A 13,978-nucleotide genomic window follows, 5' to 3' on the forward strand; every position below is an offset into this window, starting at 1 on the left:
CAATTAAGGGAGGGGCTTTATAGAGTATTGTTTTAAAGCTTAGCAGACATATCTTGTAGGTTATTCGATGTGACACCGGAAGCCAATGACATTTTTTGAGAAGTGGTGAAACATGATCAAATTTCTTTGCTTTCATTATGAGTTTGATCGAGTTTGGATAAGTTGTAAGCATCTTATTTCTTTTAGGGGGATTCCTGTGAACAAGGCATTACACTAGTTGATTCTGGAAATGATCAATGAATGAATTAATATGTTAAGAGATTTGGGTTATAGCCATTTTTGGGACCCATTGTCTTCCTCTCTCATATTCTTCCACAGCACATCATCCCAGCCTCAGTCACACAGAGCCCTGTTCAAATACTGGATAAGCAACCACAAACTACAGTAGAAGTACTACTGAAGACTTAAATTAAACTGAAACCTGAGATGCCTGACTCTGAATGTAAGAACATAATAGCCTTACTTGGTCAGACCAATGGTCCATCTAGCACAGTATCCTGTCTTCGCTGAGGCCAATCCAAGTCACAAGTATATGGCAAAAACCCAAATAGCAGAAGCATTCCATGCTACTGACCCATGTCTATGGACTTTTCCACCAGGAATTTGTCCAAACCTTTTTTAAAATCAGCTACATTAACTGCTCTTACCACATCCTCTGTAGTGCAACATCAGAGAACAATAAAGAAATACATATCCTCCTGCAAAGTGCAAATAAAGCTGGCAGATGCAAATTCTCAAAACTGAAATCATTTCAATCGCTAACTGAAAATAAAATACTGTATTTTTTGCCCCATAAGACGCACCCTAGATTTAGAGGAGGAAAACAAGAAAAAACCCCCAAAACATTCTGAAACAAATTCTCCCTGCCAGGCTCTGCACCCTGTCCCCCCTCTGGTGGTCTAATGGTAGGCCGGGACAGGGCAGGCAGGCAGGCCTAGTGGCTGGCTGGCAGGTAGGGACAGGGCACAAGGAATGAAGGCAGGCAGCGCCCCCCCCCCCCCCCCCAACGGTACCTTTTTTATAATCCCGGCAGGTAAGAACGTAAGTTTTCTTTATTGAGACAAGACATGTCCTGGATCGGCAGCATGGAATGTTGCTACTCCTTAGGTTTTGGCAAGTAACCTGGACTGGTCACCGTGAGAACGGGTTACTGGGATTGATGGACCATTAGTCTGACCCAGTAAGGCTGTTATGTATTTATAACCGGAACCAGCTGACACCTTGCGCATGGGCTGCAGGGTATTGTAGTCCGGCGCCTGAACTACAACTCCCATTGGCCTCTTGGGCCAGCAATTTAAGGAGACCCCCAGTTTGTCTTTACTCTCGGTACACCCTAGCCCTCTGGATACCTGGTGACGCTCCGGCCAACTCCCGACAAGCACCGCAGTAGCCCGGTTTGGAAGAAGTACTACAGAAGCATGGAGAGGAAAAACACCGGAACCACCACCAATCACAGCACGACCCTTCCCTTTCCGTCTCAAAACACACCTGCACAATCTTCTTCTGGCCCTTGCATCTTCTGTTGCAAAGGGCATAGGGGAGGAGCAAAGGAGAGACGGGCAGCTAACAAGTGGTGCGTCTGGGCGAGGAAGCGACATGGGTGTTGCCCTGGGGAGGGGACACGAGCAAGAAGGCGGAAGACATAGTAGACTGAGCGAAGGGGTTTGCACATGTGCCCTGAGGGGAGGAAGGGGACTGTGGGTCAGAGGCCAGGTGATGTGATGTCACAAGGCTTGTTGTCATTTTTGAAGACGCTGATTACTGCTGACAGAAAGAGACGGTGTAAAGATCCACTCTGTAGAGAGACAGCCTATTATCGAGAGTGGCGGGCAGTGAGGCGCGAGACAGTCTGCCGTCCATACCAGAGACGGAAAATGTGTATGCGGAGGCACTGGCAATAGAGAGGCGGGGTCATTATACGGAGGAACTGATGGGCGACAGAGAGCCTGCCAAATATTCTGAGACACAGAAACAGTATTTAGAGAGTGACAGCAGAGTAGAGTGAAAGCCGAAGAATAGACAGGGCAATACACAGAGACGTCATCTGTAGGACTGCGTCTAGAGTTTATAAAGAGACATTGAGAGGGTGGACCACGAGACAGTCTGTAAAGTAAATAGCGTCTAGGAAAACTAAGAGCCTTGTTCGCCACTCTTCCTCTTGCTGCCGCAGCTGTCCAGCAAGGGAGGTGCCAGGATTAAAAACACATACCAGGGGTGGGGATGGGGGGGCTGCCAGGATTAAAAACAGGTACGGAGGGGCCCCTGCTGCGATTATAAACAGGTACCGGGGGGGGGGAAGTTGTGGTATTCGCTCCATAAGATGCACCCTTATTTCCACCCACTTTTGGGGGCAAAAAGTTCATCTTATGGAGCAAAAAATACGGTAATTTTTCTTACTTAGCTTGTCTGGTGCTTTTATTTTTCTAATCATCTTGGTTCCCAGTCTCTGGTTCTGTTTCCCTGCCTCTGTGTGCTTAACTATGAGGGATGTTCAATGATTTATCTACCTCAGTAGGAAAGAAGAGTTTTAAAAAATTTTTGTTTTATTTTTCAATATAGTCCCCTGATAGCTCCATACACTTCATCCATTCTTCCCGCGAGAACTGATGCAGCCATTCAGAGAGTGGGGCGGGCCCGGGTAGCAGCGCAGACGGCACGCTCCTGCCAGCCCATACACCGCTGGACCACCAGGATTCGGGGGTGTTTAAAAGGGTACTGCGGGGTGGGGGATGTTTTAAAGGAAGGGCGAGCGGGCGGGGTGTACCGGGAGGGGGGCGGTCGTCTTCATTCCATAAGATGCATCCACTTTTCCACCCTCTTTTTGGGGGTGGAAAAAGTGTGTGTTATGGACCAAAAAATATGGTAATGTCTTATTGAAGAAATGACAATTTTGCATGAAGTAAAACTCTTTATAGTTTATAAATCTTTCCTTTTAGCTAAGTCTTAATAATATATTGTAATTTATAGCTAAAGAGACATATGATCAAGAAATTGTTTTATTTTACTTTTGTGATTATGATAAACATACCAAGGGCCTCAAAATAGTACCTGGTGGGTCACATGTTGTCCCCGGGCCGTGAGTTGGAGACCACTGATGAAGAGGTTGTATTAAGTTTCATGTTTCAATTCTTAGAAACTTTATTATACAAGCTGTTCGTTATTGCTAGCATCTAGGTCACAAAAAATAATATAGGTTGTATGTGGACATGATGGTTAAAAATCATTTAATTTTATGAATGTTTACTGCTTGAAAACCGCTTAGAACTTAGGCAGTATACACATTTTTTAAATAAATAATATTCTGGAGACCAAATCTTCAAAAAGAGATAAAAAGGATGGAGTCGGTCAAGAGGAAGGCTACTAAAATGGTTCGTGGTCTTCATCAGCCTTAAAGATCTCAATATGTATACTTTGGAGGAAAGGCAGGAGAGGAGAGATAATGACAGACGTTTAAATACCTACGTGGCGTAAATGCACATGAGTAGAGTCTCTTTCATTTGAAAGGAAGTTGTAGAATGAGAGGGCATAGGATGAAGTTAAGAGGTGACAGCTCAGGAGTAATCTACGGAAATACTTTTTTTTACAGAAAGGGTGGTAGATGTGTGGAACAGTCTCCCAGAAGAGGTGGTGGGGACAGAGACTGTGTCTGAATTCAAGAAGGCCTGGGTTAGGCACGTGGGATCTCTTAGAGAGGAGAAGTGATAATGGTTACTGCAGATGGGCAGACTGGATAGACCATTTGTCCTTTATCTGCCACCATATTTCTACTACTATTTATCATTTCTATAGTGCTGAAAGACATATGCAGCGCTGTATATTTAACATTCAATAGGCGGTCCCTGCTAGAGCTTACAATCTAATTTGGACAGCTGCTTGAGTTCTGAATATCAGCTTAAATGGCCATGGATTAGCTGGTACTGCACAAAACTGATATTCAGTGCCGAAACCTGGACACCGCCCGGCACTGAATATCCAGGAAAATCAGCAAAATTCTCATTGCCACCATATGAATATTGATCCCATGGTTCCTAGGGAAGAGTCTCCAACAAATGCAACCTATAAACTCCCTTAATTTATTGAACTCTGTTGGGAGTCAATGACTTTATGTACATCTTGAGCCCTCCCCTTACAGAAGAGTTCTTCCAGCATTGGGACTGGAATGCTGATTACTATACATTCTGCATTCTGTGAAAAAATAGTGATAGTTAGAAGAAGGCTAGGGGTAAGTGAACTGAGGAATAATTTTTTTCCTTGTTAGTTAACTGAAATATCTTCCTGTAGTAAAGAATAGATTGGGCATGGCTGCAGAGAAAGTCTAAAATGGAGCTCAGTGATCTGTCATCTCTTATTTTACATCAAAGGAAGTACAGAAATTGTCAACTGGGGCCACCCTTAAACAGAACTGACATCTGCCTAAAGCCAATGTTTTACAAATAGAATGGTTCTTTCAGTGCTCAGTTGCACAATGCATTTTTAGAAAGTAAACCAATGGCTCTTTTTTTTTTTTTTTTTACAAGCTTAAACATGCTACAGCAGAAATGATACATTATACTAAGGTATCAGGAAGCATATGTTCAAATAAAACCCTATTAAAATTGTGTTGACCTTTATCAGATAAAATTTATAAAGTAAATTATTCTAAGTTTTGTAGATATAAAATCCTAGAATCAAGAAACAAAATTTAAGCACTTGTAATGTTCTCTTACCCGCAAACCATGGAAACGAGGATTGCTGTAAAACAGTTTCATCTGTTCGGATGGAAGTGGTCCTAGCACCTTCTGTATGGTAAAAAGCTGGTCAATTTCACTCTCCCCTGGAAACAACGGCTGACCATCACTGAGTTCACCAAGGATACAGCCTACAGACCACATGTCTACAGCTTTTCCATAGGGGGCTCTAAAATGCATAGGATAAACCTTCATGATAATTGAGAAAATGTGAACAACATTTACATATTTTAGCAAGATTGGCAGTTTTCTTTTTTGGTTTTCTTTAGTGTGTCTACAGGAATCCACCATGGCACTCATCCCTACAGTAAATAGTGCAGCACGAATAACTCATGCTGCTTTAACAATGCCCATGCGATTGTTGTTTTTGCAGGGGAAGGGGCTGAAACATCACCTCGGTCAGATGGAGGCAGTTATAATCATGTGCATTATATTTATGAAGGAAAGATCCAGAGGTAAGGTACCAATTTGGTTCAGTTAGGGTTTTTATTTTGCTATGCTCCTCCAGATGAGTTACACAGATCCTGAAACCCTTCAGTGAATGCACCTCTTTTCGTTTTATTTTGATCTCATACAGAATCAGTTAAAGCTTTTCTTTTCTGAAATCCTAAACCATTTCGTACGGGAATAGTAAAGAAATAAATCAACAAACCATCGGCAGTAAAGGCAAATGACTGAAACCTTACAAAAGTTGTTTTCAATAAAACAGCGACACAGAATTTGTATGAATGTCAACATTAAATGTATCTCATCAGGAAGTAGTGGTATCATCTCTGCTATCTTAAAAAGATACTCACCCAAGCAACAGTTCTGGTGAGCGGTACCACCTAGTGGCAACATACTCTGTGTAATTAGCATTGTTTCCTTCGGAAAGGTTTCGAGCAAAGCCTACAAAAAGATTTCAGAAAGCATTACATTTTATTTAATAAATTCAGCTTTTATAACATGGCTAGTAGATTTCTTTAATAAGACAAGTAAGCAATTTCAAATTTGCAGTATCATTTTTATGCTTAGTAGAAGCATTTATTCCATACATTTATATGAACTGTTGAATACAACTCTTACTTACTATATGTTACAATTGTGAGAAATCTTGTTAATTTAGTGTCACCTCACTGTGGATTTTTGGCACAAATTGGATGAAAATGCACAGAAGGATTGACCTTTTGATGGACCCTAGACAAATGAACACATTGGGCTTCCCATCATAAAATAAATGTAATTTAAAACCCTCCATGATTTTGAGTAGAGAAAACTGCAAAAGCAGCTGCAGATGAGCACTGCTTTCTAACTCTTCCTATTGACAAAGAGGACAGGACAAAGCAGAGGGGGATGGGAGAACAGACATACCTCTGCAGTAGTGCTGCTCGATTCGCCGATTCGCTTTGGTGAATCGATTCAAATCTATTTGCTTGCTGATTCAGTGACCAACCCTCCTCCCCACATAACTTCGGCCTCCTAAAGCAGGAGCTGCAGCGCAAAGCCTGTCCTAAGCACTGCCTCTTGCTGGATATCCACTGCCGCTGCTGCTCCTATTTTAGGAGGCCTCATGTCAGAGCTCAAGGGAGGGGAAGGTGGCCGTGAAGTGCTGCATAGGTGCCAGCACTGTGGGTACCCTTAGCTCTGCAGTTTTAGGGGTTTCCCTGAAGGCTGGTTGTTTTCCCCTTCTCTCCACAGTCATCTGGCTTCCCCCTGGCATCTCCGGTGATGTAGCGATTCTAGCAGGCTGCGGTCGGCCTCCGTCACACGTTCCCTCTGCCATGGGCCATCCCAGACCAAAACAGGATGTGATGGAGGAGGGGCAGGGGGAACATGCGGTGGAGGCTGATGGCAGCCTGCTAGAATCGCTACAGCATGGGCGATCCTTGCAGGCCGTAATTAGTTTTTAAAGTGAGACTGGTAGGCCAGGGGGGAAGCTGGATGACGGTGGAGAGAAGAGGGAAACATGCCGGCCTTTTGGGGGGGGGGGGGCCCTGGTGTAGCTATTAGAAGTACACGAAGGGAGGGGGGGTCCAAAGAGAGGGACATATAGCAAACTGAGGGTGGGGGAAGAGGAAGAAATAATGGGTCTGAAAACAGAGGAGAGGGAGAGATGGTGGACAATGGTATGGAGGGAGGAAGGGAAAAGAAAGGGAGAGGAGTTGGATTCAAGGGGTGGGGTGGAGGGAGGGGGATAGAGATACTGGATAGGAGGGTAGTTGGGAAAAAAAAGGGAGAGATTGTGGACCCTGAGGTGAGAGGAAAAGATGCTAGATGAAAGGGTACTTGAGAAAAAGAGAGATGGTGGATCTGGGGATGGTGGGATCCATTGCTGCAGCCGCTCTCATTCTTTGGGCCGCCGGCAGTGTGAGTGAAGAACACATGATGCCTTCTGCAGCTAGAAACCTTCCCTCTGCTACTGCTTCCTGGTCCCACTTGGGCGCGAAGTAGTAGCAGAGGGAAAGCTCCACTCAAGCTATTTATCAAACTCGCAGCAAAGAACATACATCGCCAGCGTATACAAAACGCAGCAATCAAACTTCTAAAAAACCTTGCTCGCAAATGTCTCCCAAGCTCTATCATCAGCTCACTGGCTACCCAAAGCCAAACGTTGTATCAAGGGCCTGGTGCTAGTGTTCAAATCCTTGCAGAACATGGCAATAGGCTACATGACAACCAAGCTTCCTCCATACATGCCAAACAGGTCCCTCTGCTCCCAGGATGAAATATGCCTCAAAACGCCCTCCAACTGCAAACCGCCAAGCGATGTTCCTAGTTTCACTTCCTACCAAACCACTGGAATCAACTGCCCCCACAGATCTGATCCCTTGAAAGATTCCTGAACTTTAGGAAAGCAATAAAAACATACCTCTTCACCTTACTCCCCTGCCTACAGCCAGTGGATTAGAAAGAAATATATATCGGTACTAGATCCTCAGTATGTGCAGTGTTAGGATAAAAACTTGTATTTTTAAAAGTCTTGCACTATAACTATAACAAATTTAACCTACAAACTTTATATTATGTATATTGGTATTAGATCCCTAGTATGTGTTGAGTTAGGATAAAAATATGTATTGAAAAACCTTGCAGTGTAACTATGGAAAATTGTAACCTGTAACCTGTTCTGACTTGTTGGGGGAGAACAAAATAAGCAAACAAATAAATAATCAATAGAGGTAGGCTATAAAAGCCAATTTAAATTAAAATTATAACCCATGCTAAATAAGACACTATTCCAATGTTACTAAAAAATATATATTCAACTTACCAAAGTCACACAGTTTCAAAATGTCATTGCAGCTAATTAAGAGATTTTCTGGTTTGATATCTGAAAGGAAAAAATGATAAACAAGCCTAAATATGTTACTGTCCTTCAATGTTTCAGTGTAATATATGAGTATTGCAATAAAATGTTATTAGCTAACACCATGCAACAGAACCTGATACACTATTAAAGTTTCAATAAGTTTTGAGTTACTACTTTTTATTTCTAGTAAATGTGTCAATATTCGGTATTTTTCTATCCAGTAACCATGTAGCAAACTTATGCCAGATGACTGTTTAGGATTCAAACATACCACCGACAGCCAATAAAAGATTTCTTTAGGTTAGCAGCAAAAGTGGAATATTAAAGCTCTGTTCACAGGAAAATGAAGCTGCACATCAATGGCTTGGGGTCAGCTCACCATAATTAATTTACCCTAGTACAAGAATTAAGATTAAATAACAGAAATCACTGGGTGATAAAGAGAGACTTGGGTGACATAAGTGGAAGATAGGGGCTAGATTCTCTAATATTTGCAGTAAAATCCGATGGGCTGCTAGTGAGGCTGTTATTGTAATGAGGTTTGCAGATGTTCGTGTAGGCTCGTTAAATTTACCTAAAATGAGAAGCAATCAGCACATGTGTAGAATAAATCCCACAAAAAAAAAAAAAAAAAAAAAGAGACCCCTGAATTGAAGATTGGCAGGAGGGATGGCGACTCCCTCCCATTGCTGCTACTATGGTACCCCGAAATCCAAAATCCGATACCCCCAGCAGCAGGAGGAATGCCAATCCCTCCCACCACCACCTCATACCCCATGACAATCAAACACCTGCTCCCCCCCCCCCTTCCCTGAACATAAGAATTGCCGCTGCTGGGTCAGACCAGTGGTCCATCGTGTCTAGCAGTCCGCTCACACGGCGGCCCTCTGGTCAAAGACCAGCGCCCTAACTGAGACCAGCCCTACCTGCATACGTTCTGGTTCAGCAGGAACTTGTCTAACTTTGTCTTGAATCCCTGGAGGGTGTTTTCCCCTATGACAGACTCCGGAAGAGCATTCCAGTTTTCTACCACTCTCTGGGTGAAGAACTTCCTTACGTTTGTACAGAATCTGTCCCCTTTTAACTTTAGAGAGTGCCCTCTCGTTCTCTCTACCTTGGAGAGGGTGAACTACCTGCCTTTATCTACTGTCTATTCCCTTCATTATCTTGAATGTTTCAATCATGTCCCCTTTTAGTCTCCTCTTTTCAAGGGAGAAGAGGCCCAGTTTCTCCAATCTCTCACTGTACAGCAACTCCTCCAGCACCTTAATCATTTTAGTCGCTCTTCTCTGGACCCTTTCGAGTAGGACCATGTCCTTCTTCATGTACGGCGACCAGTGCTGGACACAGTACTCCAGGTGAGGGCGCACCATGGTCCTGTACAGCGGCATTATAACCTTCTCCGATCTATTCGTGATCCCCTTCTTTATCATTCCTAGCATTCTGTTCGCCATTTTCACCGCCGCCGCACATTACGTGGACAGCTTCATTGACTTGTCGATCATAACTCCCAAGTCTCTTTCCTGGGAGGTTTCTCCAAGTACCGCCCTGGATATTCTGTATTCGTGCATGAGATTTTTGTTACCTATATGCATCACTTTACACTTATCCACGTTGAACCTCATCCACCATGTTGATGCCCATTCATCGAGCATGATTATGTCACGTTGCAGATCTTCGCAATCCCCCTGTGTCTTCACTACTCTGAATAACTTTGTATTGTCCATAAATTTAATCACCTCACTCCTCGTACCAATGTCCAGATCATTTATAAAGTTGTTGAAGAGCACAGGTGAAAGCACCGAGCCCTGCATCACCCCACTGGTGATGCTCTTCCAGTCCTAGTATTGTCCATATACCCCCATTCTCTGTTTCCTATGCTCCAGCCAGTTTTTAATCCATATAAGTATATCACCCTCGATTCCATTGCTCGCAATTTTCCGAAGTAGTCGTTCATGCGGAACCTTGTCAAACGCCTTCTGAAAATCCAGATATACAATGTCGACTGGGTCGCCCTTGTCTATCTGTCTGTTTACTTTCTCAAAGAAGTGCAGCAAGTTCGTCAAACATGATCTGCCTTTGCTAAAACCGTGCTGACTGGTCCTCATCAGCCCATGTCTGTCAAGGTGATCAATGATGCGGTCCTTTATCAGTGACTCTACCATCTTTCCCGGTAACGAGGTCAGACTCACCGGTCTGTAGTTTTCCGGATCTCCCCTTGAACCTTTCTTGAAGATCGGCGCCGCCACCTTCCAGTCTTCTAGAATCTTTCCTAATTTGATTGACAGATTGGCTATTAGTTGAAGTAGTTCAGCTATGGTCCCTTTCTGTTCCTTGATGACCCTTTCAGTTCCCTTGATGCCATCCGGTCTATCAATCTGCCTACACACCTCCTCTAAACTGACCGTCAATCCTGTCAGCTTCCCGTCTTCGTTTCTAGCATATAGCCTGATGGGTTCTGGTATGCTGTGTACATCTTCTTCGGTAAATACAGACACAAAAAATGTGTTCAGTTTGTCAGCGATTGCTTTGTCCTCCTTTAGCGCTCCCTTTATTCCATGGTCACCCAACGGTCCTACTGTTTCCTTCGCGGGTTGTTTCCCCTTAATATATATTAAAAAAATGGTCTGAAGTTCTTCGCCTCCTTGCTATTTTTTCCTCGTAGTCCCTTTTCGCCCTTTTTATTGCCTTATGGCACCTGCATTGATGTTTGTGCTTGTTCCAGTTTTCATCCGTTTTTGACCGTTTCCATTCCTTAAATGAAGTTTTCTTGTCTCTGATCGTTTCCTTCACCTCTACAGTGAGCCACGTCAGTTCTTTGTTCTTATTCCTCTTTGATCCCTTGTTGATACGCGGTATATACAGAATTTACGTCTCAGTGACTATGTCCTTAAAAAGAGACCAAGCTTGCTCTAGCGTTTTTACAGTGCTTATCTTCTTCCCTACCATGAGTCTCATCCCTTTGTAATTCCCTTTTCGGAAGTTCAGTGCCGTGGCTGTCGTTTTGGATCGATGTTTCTCCCTGGCGTCCAGATCGAAGTGGATCATATTGTGATCGCTGTTTCCCAGCGTCCCTTCTACTTCTACATCTTGTGCCGGTCCTCGCGGTCCAGAATTGCATTTCCTCTAGTATTTTCCTTTACAAGTTGTTCCAGGAAGCAATTGCCTACAGCATCCAAGAACTTGGTCTCTCTAGCCAGAGGTGCATAGGTTCCAGTCTATTCCCGGATAGTTGAAGTCACCCATGATAACTGCGTTGCCTCTCTTACAGTTGCATTTAATCTCATCCGTCATTTCTCCATCAATTTCTTCGGACTGCCCTGGGGGTCGGTAGTAGATGCCGATCTTCGTTTCCAAGCCATTTATTCCTGGAATTTTGATCCATAGAGACTCTAACTTATCTGTCAGTTGTGGCGTGTTCTCTCCAGTAGATTCAATTCCCTCTTTGACGTATATGGCAATGCCCCCACCTTTTTGAGCCACTCTGTCTCTGCGGTATAGTTTGTATCCCGATAGCACAGTGTCCCAGATGTTTTCCTCAATCCACCATGTTTCCGTGATGCCTATAATGTCAACGTTATCTTTGTGTGCCATAGCTTCTAATTCACCCATCTTATTTCTAAGGCTCCTTGCATTCGTGTACATACACTTGAGTTTGCAGCCTGTTCCTTTCTTGCATTTCCTTCCCTCTTGTGTCCTTTTCGCTCTGTCTTGCTTGTAATCCGGTGAGTCTTTCCCTCTATCTTCTTGCACGGTATCCTCCAGGTATACCGGTTCCTGAACCATCGTCTCTCTCTCTCTCTCAGTCAACTGTCAGCTTTCCCCTTCTTCCTAGTTTAAAAACTTATCAACTTCTCTCTTGATGTTGCTTGCAAGTAGCCTCATTCCGTCTCTGCTGAGGTGGAGTCCATCCTTCCTGTATAGCTTGCTCTTCCCCCAGAACGTCGTCCAGTTGCGCATGAAGTGGAATTCTTATTCCTCACACCAGAGCTGCATCCACGCGTTGACTGCTTGCAACTCCTCTGCCTCTTCTCATCAGCCCTGGGTACCAGCAGGATCTCCGAGAATGCTATCCTCTGCGTTCTGGTATTCAGCTTCCTTCCCAGCGTCCTTCAGTACTTTCCTGTTGTAGTTCCTGTTGCTCACGTTGTTCGTCCCCCACATGGATTACCACCGCCATATCTTCTTCTTTCACACTGTCGATGACCCTGTCGATGCGGCTCACTATGTCTTCTACCTTGGCTCCCGGTAGGCAGGTCACCAGCCGATCCAGTCTTCCTCCCACTATGTGGCTGTCGACTTGTCTGATGATGGAGCCCCCACAATGATTGCTGTCCTCTCTATCTTCTCTTGATTCTCCAGCCGCAGGTCCGTGTCCCTGGTATATGTCCATCTCTCCTGCCGCAGATTCGTATCCTTCATTCTCGCTGCTGTGTCACCCATTTCTTCGTGGTGGTTGTCCGTCGGGTGGTCCACATTCTCTGTAGGTGTCTTTCGGTAGTTCCACTGTTGCTGGTGACTTTCCACGGCCTCCCTGTATGCCTCCTCTATGAACTTCTCCAGTTTTCGGACTTCGATGGTGTCCTCTGTCTTGTTCTCTGCTTCCCCTGTCTTGACGTTCTCTGCATCTCTGTCTCCCTCCTCCCGCTGCTTAATGTGCCTCCAGTTCCAGTATTCTACCCTCCAGGAGGCTGACTTGTCTCTTCAGGCTCTCCAGTTCTCTGCATTGAGTGCATACATAAGACCGCCTCCAAGAGGGGAGGTAGTCATACATATGGCAGATGGTGCAGAAAATTGGGTAGCTCAACATCGTGCTTCCGTCCATGCCTCCATCGCTGCCCGCCTGCAGGTCTGTTGTGGATGCCTTCTGTGTCTGCTGTGGTTGTCCTCTGTGCCTGCTGTGCTTTAGCGGTGTGTGGTTGTATTGCCTCTGTATCTGCTGTGTCTGCCTGGTTGTGTGCCCTCTGCGCCTGCTGCGGTCTCCTTCTGCTTTCCTTTAGCGGTGTGTGGTTGTGTGGCCTCTGTACCTGCTGTGTATGCCTGATTGTGTGCCCTCTGTGCCTGCTGTGGTCTTTTTCAGCTCTGCTTTAGCGGTGGCTCGTCCCTTCTCAAAGGCACTCTCGCTAAGGCGAGCGCCTTTAACGCTCACCTTCGACGTGCGCCAAACGGCTGAGTGCCTTTGGCCCCTCCCCTTTTAAGGGGGAGCTTCGGTGATCGACGTCGGGGGTAGGCGGAGCTAACTCTTGCCGATTCCCCTCTTGGTCTCCTGCCTCTGCTTCCCTCTCCTGCTCTTTTATCTGTTTTTCCCCCTTTGGCTTCTCTCTCCCTCTGCCTCTCTCTCTAGCTGCTTTTCTCTCACTCCGTTGGCCCCTCCCCTTTTAAGGGGGAGCTTCGGTGATCGACGTCGGGGGTAGGCGGAGCTAACTCTTGCCGATTCCCCTCTTGGTCTCCTGCCTCTGCTTCCCTCTCCTGATCTTTTATCTGTTTTTCCCCGCTTTGGCTTCTCTCTCCCTCTGCCTCTCTCTCTAGCTGCTTTTCTCCCACTTCGTTGGCCCCTCCCCTTTTAAGGGGGAGCTTCGGTGGTCGACGTCGGAGGGTGGGCGGAGCTAACTCTCGCCGATTCACCTCTTGGTCTCCTGCCTCTGCTTCCCTCTCCTGCTCTTTTATCTGTTTTTCCCCCCCTTTGGTGGATTCTTCTGTTTTTAGGACATTAATAGCAATACCCATTAAACCTGAGAATGTGCATCTGAAAAGAGAAGTTTTGAAACTTTCCTTAAACTTATCTACTTATCTGTTTAAAAGCAGACTGAAAACCCACCTTTTTGTTATAGCTTTCAATCCTTAACCCTACTCCTCTGCCCTCCAACCCAGCCAGCTGATTAACTGTTCCCCTTAACTGTATCCATGAAATCTTGTTTGTCTGTCTTGCCTTTTTAGATTGTAAGCTCTTTCAAGCAGGGAC

At 45.0% G+C, this 13,978-nt stretch overlaps 1 protein-coding gene across 4 annotated transcripts in view; it reads right to left on the minus strand.

Moving 5' to 3' along the window:
• CDKL5 (cyclin dependent kinase like 5) overlaps positions 1-13,978 on the minus strand; it is a 316,174-nt gene that overhangs the window by 91,573 nt on the left and 210,623 nt on the right. For all 4 annotated transcript variants that reach the window (XM_033950592.1, XM_033950593.1, XM_033950594.1 and 1 more), the window contains exons 8-10: positions 7,978-8,037; positions 5,525-5,615; positions 4,707-4,896 (exon numbers count right to left, since the gene is read on the minus strand). In XM_033950592.1, the coding sequence (XP_033806483.1) occupies positions 4,707-4,896; positions 5,525-5,615; positions 7,978-8,037 (341 nt within the window). The remainder of the gene's footprint in view (positions 1-4,706; positions 4,897-5,524; positions 5,616-7,977; positions 8,038-13,978) is intronic.

Source organism: Geotrypetes seraphini, chromosome 6 (genome assembly GCF_902459505.1).
Source record: "Geotrypetes seraphini chromosome 6, aGeoSer1.1, whole genome shotgun sequence".
Classification (NCBI taxonomy): Eukaryota; Metazoa; Chordata; class Amphibia; order Gymnophiona; family Dermophiidae; genus Geotrypetes; species Geotrypetes seraphini.